General features: G+C 43.7%; 1 protein-coding gene across 1 annotated transcript; it reads left to right on the forward strand.

The window, feature by feature from the left end:
- Positions 1-1,559: 1,559 nt before the first annotated feature.
- On the forward strand, positions 1,560-8,544 carry LOC118408759 (asparagine synthetase [glutamine-hydrolyzing]-like; the record flags this gene model as incomplete). Its single annotated transcript, XM_035809619.1, is given in 3 exon segments — positions 1,560-1,716; positions 7,138-7,228; positions 8,378-8,544. Coding segments are annotated over 2 exon segments (249 nt in total), but the record flags the coding sequence as incomplete, so codon positions are not given.
- Positions 8,545-9,228: the final 684 nt, after the last annotated feature.

A 9,228-nucleotide genomic window follows, 5' to 3' on the forward strand; every position in this document is an offset into this window, starting at 1 on the left:
ACGGCCGATTACGCTCTACGCAAAAGGGCATTGGGGCCCTCCTGTATCAGTTACGCCACAGGCGACGCCACTAGTGTTTATTTATCGTAGTTATAAACACGTCACCTCACCTCGCCAAGAGGGTCGGACCATGGTTGCCTCCAGCACTAGCTTAAGGAACTTATTTACATAATTGATGACAAAAACAATGAATACACCAGTTGTAAAGGTAAAATCATTTGTAGAGTTATGGGTTCGTGGAATGCATTACAACGTGGTTTGCCTGAAGGGACCTAAATGTTTGGTAGTGAAAAAATACAGCTACGTGTCAAGGTGGGGAAAGGGCATGTAACCAGACTTATCATTTATAGTCGGCGCGCTCGTTATGTTTATTTGAATAAACGGCTTAAACTTACCCATTTCTGATACCCTGGTGGCCCAAAAGCGTAACAAATGCGGTAACTCACAGAAACAGTGACTTTAATGAGTAAAATGTACGTCGGAACTTCATGCTTAAGGTATTTGTTAGCATGTGTACCCCTGTAACGTTAGTTTTTTTCCATAACGTATGAAAGTAGGAATTTGCGCCATCCGAGATCACATGGCACCATGCACCATCAATGTAATCTGTAGGGAATCTGTGACTAACGTGTACCCTCCGGCATATCGACAACACAATTGGACCTGTCTGTAGCGTCTGTATATGGGTGAGTAAACAGGTTATAGCGTCGCTTCATGCAGAAGTAATTGTCACGTGTAATTGTGTGTCAGTGACCTCAAAGTGCCTTCCCAAGTCGTCATCATTGTCTGCCATACTTTTAATGTCCAAGAGTTGAATCAAGATGCTTGTGTCACGTGCTTACTTTTGAAAATCGACGGCAGAATTTTTAGCTGATAAGTGGTTAAATTCTACATATAAGGCGTCGGAATCTGCGTGAATCATTTCGGTTAATCTCATTCAGGAACGCTCCTTTACTTCAGCCAATGAGCGCCCAGCGTTTCTGTAACTTTCCACCCGTCTTCATCCTTGACCTTTTCGAAATTATGCAGTGTAATCGAGAGATTAGAAAACTTATGCCAGAATTTGGCAAACAAAAATTACCAAAACACGAGATACTCAAATCCAAAGTTTCACTGCAGTACCTAGGCTAGTCGCTTGGTGGCCCAAAATCTAATCGTTTAGGCACATCCCACCAACACAAGAAATATAAAACAACGCCATCCATCCGTTATTGAGTACGGGCAAGATATAAACATAACAATGAACTGTGATAAATATTAGTATACAAATAAACTACTGCAATACTAGTGTTGACTATATCTAGACCGGCTGGGGTTGATTTCTTTTTTGGAAGCAGAGGAAGACAAAGAGTTCCACTTTTTCTACAATTTGTGGGTTTTGTGATTTTAAGAGGAAAGTTAGAATATGTATGGCTGTATTGTTAACTCCCGATTTGGTTTTGATACAACATATCTGGTAAAAGGGTTCAATTTCCGCTGCGAATCACCACTGGAATAGGGCAGATCTGGACGAAGGCCAAATAAATTACGTAGTTGAATTTAAGCCTCGTCCAGAAACACGTTGGACTACCCTAAACCCGGCTCAGTTCGTACCCAGGGTCGGCTCGGTGAGGCGAAGCCTTGTAGCTCAGCTCGTCACCCAAGTGAGAAAACGTTATCCCTCGGCGGATCAACACTGAAATATCCTAACATTACCGTCGGATTTGTGTCCCACAGGTGAGAGTAACATTTCACTGTACAGATTCCAGATCCCTTAAGGAAAGTTTTTAAGTTAAGTTGTTCCACATAACGTCAACCAAATTGAGACGGAAATCAGCACTGAAATATCTCTATACAATCGCCGCCTAATCTGTGCCTCAGGTGGGAGTTTATTCACTGTACAAATTCATACATTACCGGGGGAAAGTTTGTCACGCTTAGCACAAAGTTGTTACACATGTCTTGGTCAACCCAAGTGAGAAGACGTTTTTTCGAGGCGGATCAGCACTGAAATATCTCTAACTTTACCGTCGGATTTGTGTCTCACAGGTGAGAGTACATTTCACTGTACAGATTCTACAGGGATAAACAAGTCCACTATAGCCCTATTGTCCAGGGCAAGTGAAAGTGCTGTTCGGGCAAGTGCATGTCCTACCCCACTTGTCCGATCGGGCAAGTAAAATTTGTGTCTCATGTGGGAGTTTATTCACTGTACAAATTCATACATTCCCGTGGGAAAGTTTACTACGCTACATACGAAGTTGAAACACGAATTTGCTTTAAAACGTTCTTTGTCTGTCACTTTCTCTCTGTATCTTGAAATCTCGCTATGTGCGTGTGTGTGTGTGTGTGTGTGTGTGTGTGTGTGTGTGTGTCTGTCTGTCTGTGTGGCTGCGTGTCTGTGTGCGTGTGCATGGTGTTTATTTCTTGTTGCTCTATCTTTCTCTAGCTCACCCAGTGGATGCTTCGTCTAGTTTTCAACTTCGTTCAGTGTGTCACGCTCGAAAGTTACTAAAACTGCCAGTATTCAAAAGCTAGTTTATCTTAGTGGAAATGTTCTTACATTTGTAGTATCACAACGAAGCGAGAAGAAGTCGAAATCCTGTTGTAATGTAATGCACGAGGTCAGACCATCATTTACAGTAGGTGCATTTCTCATGTTTAATCGGGTGAACGGCATAATTTGCCTGTTTTTGAAGCCATGGAGACACAGAATGGAAGAAAGATCACTGGCAGAAACTGAGTCCTTAAAGACGTACTTCAAGTCGGTCTTATTGTTAACCTAAATGAGGTACAAGACACAGACATGATGCGCTCTAACAAACAGCTAAATACATTTTAACATCACAAATATATTTGTTTTGAGGGAACTGTGGCCCAAAGCAATGGGACCGTCCTTTTTATTTCTAAAATAACGTTACGTTTGAGTTGTGCAAGCTTCAACGTAGGTCACAATTTTTCAAATAATAATTGAAGATCGCATCGAAGTTCGTTTGTAAAGGTTCATACGAGCATATACATTCAAGTCCGTACGAGGTCCGTGTGGAATTCTCAGCCTCTACCAGGCTCCACAGGTCGCTGAAAGGATAGATATTGGACAAATATTGACACATAACATGCCAGCGGTCACAAGTAGGTGTCATTCGAGGTGTATGGAATGTTATCTGGCTGTATGTGTCCAATATTTTTTAAAATATCCTGTCGATCCTGGTAGAGGCTAAGACTTCCATATGGACCTCACACGGACTTGTACTTATAACGTTACGCACGTGTGAACACACCTTAATAAATCTGCCATTGGGGATCATAGGTCAATGGTGACTCACTGTGACGGAACAAACAGGTTGAACATCATTTCATGCAGAAGTAATTGTGCATGCGTTTCCTCAAATGGCTTCCCACATTAAGGAGCACTCTTAACGCACTTGCGTCAAGCTTGTGTCACTGCGGGGTTCGTTCACTGCTTTACTGTTTTGTCATTTTCTTCGATTTTTTTTATAATTTAGATATTGCGTAATGCGTAAATGTATGACTTAAAAGACGACAAAATACACGAAAAGTGATAAAATTCATTCTTCTGAAATTCGTTGAGTATCTTTCGAACCCCACAGTAACGCAAGCTTGACGCAAGTGCAGTGAGATTGCACCTTTAGTCAAACGTAGTAATTATCACTCATACTTTTAATGTTCAAGAGTGGATTTAAGATACCACATCCAGACTTTAGAAATAGACAGCCTTCACGCAAAAGTGATAGAGTTTGGCATACTGTGATGGAAAGCTCCAGAATTCGTGTGATTTCTCCCGCGGGATATAGGAACCCGTCCACCAATCAACGCTCAGCGTGTCTGTACCTTTCCACCTGCTTCCACCTCTCAATGTCGTGGAAAATTTTGCATGATATGCCGATCCAGAGAAGCAAGCATACTGTACAAATGGCGGTGTTGTGTTCTCCAAGCAGAGGCTGATATACAACACCACTATTCTCGAGAAATGTAACGTTACTGCCGGTAAATTTCCCGACTACTACCAAGGATCTTTTTTTTAACCTCCTTGCTACTACTATACCTCCGCGACTCAACCTCTGCTTGGAGAATAGTGGTGTTGTATATCATTTGTTGCCTAGTCACTATTTGCACCATTTCACATTCCATTGGGATTTAAGAGCCCATCTTCTCTTCAACCAAGGACACTGGAAAATGTCATTGGTTCAATTAAGGACGATATATAACGTCCTTGGTTCAACCAATCAGCGCGTAGTGTTTCTGTAACTTTCCTCTCGTCAAAGCCAGAGTTGCTGCGTAACCACAGACGTCTCCGGCAGTGTCACACCGTTTACCCGCCCCCTAACCATCCTCCTCTTCAACCAAGAACAGAAGACAATGTCCTTGGTTCAACCAATCGGCGCGTAGCGTTTCTGTATCTTTCCACCCGTCAGAGCCAGGGTCGCTGTGCATGGTGTCTTCCTTGGTGTCCCCAACCTCCTTGGTGTCCTCTAGCCTAACTACTCGGTACTTCCAATAACATGAAGAGTAAAATTTCCATAATATGCGGACGACGAGAAGCGAGCATACTTACAAATGGCGGTGTTGCATATAATTTGTGACCCCGTCACTAACAGCCCTGAGCGGTGTCGCAACGTTTTACATTCCCCTATAATTTAGCCTTATGAAACAGTCTTTTCTTCAACCAAGGACATAAGATGTGAATGAAGACCTTTATTGCACATATCCTTGGTCCAACCAATCAGCGCGTAGCGTTTCTGTAGCTTTCCACCCGTCAAAGCCAGAGTTGCTGCGTAACCACACACGTCTCCGGCAGTGTCACACCGTTTACCCGCCCCCTAACCATCCTCCTCTTGAACCAAGGACAGAAGATAATGTCCTTGGTTCAACCAATCGGCGCGTAGCGTTTCTGTATCTTTCCACCCGTCAAAGCCAGGGTTGCTGTGCATGGTGTCTTCCTTGGTGTCCCCAACCTCCTTGGTGTCCTCTAGCCTAACTACTCGGTACTTCCAATAACATGAAGTGGGAAATTTCCATGATATGCGGACGACGAGAAGCGAGCATACTTACAAATGGCGGTGTTGCATATAATTTGTGACCCCGTCACTAACAGCCCTGAGCGGTGTCGCAACGTTTTACATTCCCCTATAATTTAGCCTTATGAAACAGTCTTTTCTTCAACCAAGGACAGAAGATGTGAATGAAGACCTTTATTGCACATATCCTTGGTCCAACCAATCAGCGCGTAGCGTTGCTGTAGCTTTCCACCCGTCAAAGCCAGGGTTGCTGCGTAACCACACACGTCTCCGGCAGTGTCACACCGTTTACCCGCCCCCTAACCATCCTCCTCTTCAACCAAGGACAGAAGATAATGTCCTTGGGTCAACCAATCGGCGCGTAGCGTTTCTGTATCTTTCCACCCTCTCAAAGCCAGGGTCGCTGGGCATGGTGTCCTCTTTGGTCCGGTGTCCTCTAGCTTGGCTACTCGGTTCTTCGACGCCGATAACATGAAGAGAAAAGTTTCCATAATATGCGGACGACGAGAAGCGAGCATTCTTATGATGGTGTTGCATATAATTTGTGACCCCGTCACTAATTGCCTCGAGGGCAGTGACACACCGTTTACCCGCCCCCTATAATTTAGCCTTATGAACCAACCAGTCTTGGCTTCTTTTCAACCAAAGATAATGTCCTTGGTCCAACCAATCAGCGCGTAGCGTTTCTGTATCTTTCCACCCGTCAAAGCTAGGGTCGCTGGGCATGGTGTCCTCCTTGGTGTCCTCTAGCTTGGCTACTCGGTTCTTCAACGCCGATAACATGAAGAGGAAAGTTTCCATAATATGCGGACGACGAGAAGCAAGCATACTTATGATGGTGTTGCATATAAAAGTTAGTGACCCCGTCACTAACTGCCCCGAGGGCAGTGACACACCGTTTACCCGCCCCCAAACCGCCCTCCTCTTCAACCTAGGACAGAAGATAATGTCCTTGGTTCAACCAATCAGCGCGTAGCGTTTCTGTAACTTTCCTCCCGTCACCGCCAGGGTCTCTGTCTAACGACACACGTAATCACTAAATTATTCATCGCATTCAGTCATTATCCACAGTGGATTTCTGTACAGCGGAGCGCATCCTAACAAAGGCACGCCGTGTTATGACAGACTGACGTTAGGTCGTATGAGGTAAACGTTTGCTACCTGTAGGGAACATATTCGGAGAAGAGTGTTTCCTTTTCTATCACTTTCTGGCACTCGAATCGTTTCAAAGGTGAGTTGCGCATAGCAAGGAGCTTTTGTGGTCATTGCAGAACATAGTATTAAAGCGTAACGACTTCTTGAAAGCAGGTGCTTAGATATATTAAGCACCATGGTGAGAAATCTCCGATATAAGTCACAAACAAAATGGCGTTGCCGGCCGCCACATGTTTAAGATGATCTTGTAACTTACGGAAATACTATAACTTCATTAACATAGAATCTAAGTGAAGAATGCATTTAGTTTTTTACAGCGCCTTGCCTGACATTGTACCTTTTACATTTGTTGTGCTTTAAGCGTCAGCTACACTTTGACTTTTGTACAGCAGTTCTATCTAGTGATATGTACCTGATATTTACTAGTGCCGTTTCCAAAATCTATGTCGCCTACTCGTTTAGCCTACTCTTTACGTCAAGAGGGATGGGGAACATTATTTACTAGTTCCGTTTTTACTCAATGACATCCTCGCTATCTGTGCGTTAAGCAGGGTCCTCACGTGAGTATATATTCAAGTCCGAAGGATGCCCGAATGGCATTATTAGCCTCTACCAGGCTCCACGGGTCGATGAAAAATAGTAGAAATTGGACAAATACAGACACATAAAATGCCAGCGGAGTTAGCTGCCCGAGGAGTATGGTCTGCTACCAGTGAACTCCGCTGGCATGTTATCTGGCTGTACTTGTCCAAATTCTATCATTTTTCCGGTAACTTGTGGAGCTTGGTAAAGGCTAAGACTTCCAGACGGGCTTGAACCCACCTTTATTACAGCCCTTTCCTTGTAACGTATACAACAAAGACACAGTTTTCAAGAGCTTCAAAATAACCACGCTTTGTAGCAGTCTGCATTGTACCTTTTATTTCGATGGGATGTTGAAACCTGTTTTGATTCTGTGTTTCAGTTCTCCAATATGTGCGGTATCTGGGCTTTATTCGGCAGCGACGGAAACGTGGCAGAGCAGTGCTCCTGTGCGCAGAAGATCGCACATCGAGGTTTGTTTATTTGTTTGTTTATTTGTTTGGGGTGTCTGTGTGGCTCAACTGCTAGAGCGTTGGAATTAGAATCAGTAGGTCCTGAGTTCGATACTCGCCATGCCCCTGTCCCCATGACGATGGAGTGACGCCCACCGAGCCTCACGGCTAATCTGCCTAAAGGTGCCAAAAATACTTACGGATTTGGTGCTGCCAGTGTGTCAACATCCGCACACTTGCCACGAATTTTGTTTGTTTGTTTATTTGTTCCGCATAACTTGTTAATCCCCTTCAGGCGTGACATACCAGTTCTGTACGGTACTGCAGTAGTAAGCACATACTTTTGCGTACGACCAGAGTAGCCTAATCTTTTCGTCAAAATTGTAATGTGTAGCTTTTATCGTACTCGAGATGTTGTGGCTTTCTCAAACATGGGGTTATACGTCCCATCCAAGAGGACGTCGACGTCCCGAACCGAAGCTAGGTACTTATTTTTAGGTGAGAGAGAGGATATGTGGACAATGTCTTTCCCAAGGGCAAAAACATCGCGACATGCTAGGTATTCTAATCCAGAAGCTTTAGATTTTACGTCAGGCATCCTTATCACAAGACTACCTGTACCTGGACGCCACAAAGGCCCATTCTGTCACATTTTGCCCCGAAGTGGAATGTGACTGACATGTACAACCACTTCTTAGCATTTCCGGTGTTAGAGAACAGTACGGAACAAGCTTCACAGGGTCTGCTTGCTTTCTGAAAACATCTCCAACTCGACACTCCTGTTTTACGCAACCACATGTACTGTACTGCACGATGGTTTGAAAGATAACAGTTTTTAAACATATTTGTATAGTGCAATGATGTTGTACATAACATAACGTCCCTCCCAAGTATATTGATACTGATATGCAATTTTTTTGTTCATGTCACTTACTATGTAAAAAAAATGATAGGAAAAATTCTTTTCTTTATTGTCTTAATGACAATAACAATGATCTTTATTCACGTTCTTGCCCATATGGACTAAATGCAGTAGTTACATGAAACGTTTCTGTATAGAAGTGTTACAGTGTCGGGATATTTTATTTCTATTTTATGCTGTTGATGTCACTTAATATGTAAAATCTATTATCTACATTGTCTTAATGATGCACATAATGTATGTTTCAGGTCCTGACTGTTTCCGTCTGGAGAGCGTGCGTCAGTTTGACCGGTGTGTGCTGGGGTTCCACCGCCTGTGTATCAATGACGGCGAGCACGGCATGCAGCCCATGCGCGTCAGGAGGTACCCTCACCTGTGGCTGTGCTGCAATGGGGAGATCTACAACCATAAACAGGTCAGTACAACAAAAAGTAGTTACTAAAGGTGGGGTCACACCTGCGTATATATTTAAGTCCGTATGAGGCGCGCATGGGAGTATTTGCCTCTACCAGGCTCCACAGGTCGTTGTAAAAATAATAGAAATTGGACAAACGTAAACAGGTAAAATGTCAGACGAGTTAGCTGGGTCGCTGACCATACTTCTCGGTCAGCTAACTCATCTGGCATGTTATCTATCTATATTTGTCCAATTTGTACTATTTTTCCCGCGACCTGTGGAGCCTGGTAGAGACTAAGAGTGTTATACGCACCTCAAACGGACTTGAATATATACGCATGTGTGACCCCACCTTTAACAGCCCTTTCCTTCTAACCAAGTCGGGGTCACACATGCGTATATAAATTACCTTTTTATACCTTAATCTGGACTTTGTCTCTGTCCATAGACACAGGCTTGAGGCACCGGTACCGGTCGGACCTGTCCCATGCGCCTGCAGGCGATTTTGCTCCCCTTGTTTTATGGCAACATCTGCGATTGGAAGAGCAGGTGTTGGTGTGGAAAATTCGTCAAGTTTTCCGATTCGCTGGTTCTTCTGAAAGAAATCTCCAAGGCTTTAGTAATTACACAGGCGAATGATGGAATCAATTTTGATTAGTATTTACAATGGAAGGTTCATATGTTGCCATCTCCGTATAAAAA

Source organism: Branchiostoma floridae, unplaced genomic scaffold (assembly GCF_000003815.2).
Source record: "Branchiostoma floridae strain S238N-H82 unplaced genomic scaffold, Bfl_VNyyK Sc7u5tJ_389, whole genome shotgun sequence".
Lineage (NCBI taxonomy): Eukaryota > Metazoa > Chordata > Leptocardii > Amphioxiformes > Branchiostomatidae > Branchiostoma > Branchiostoma floridae.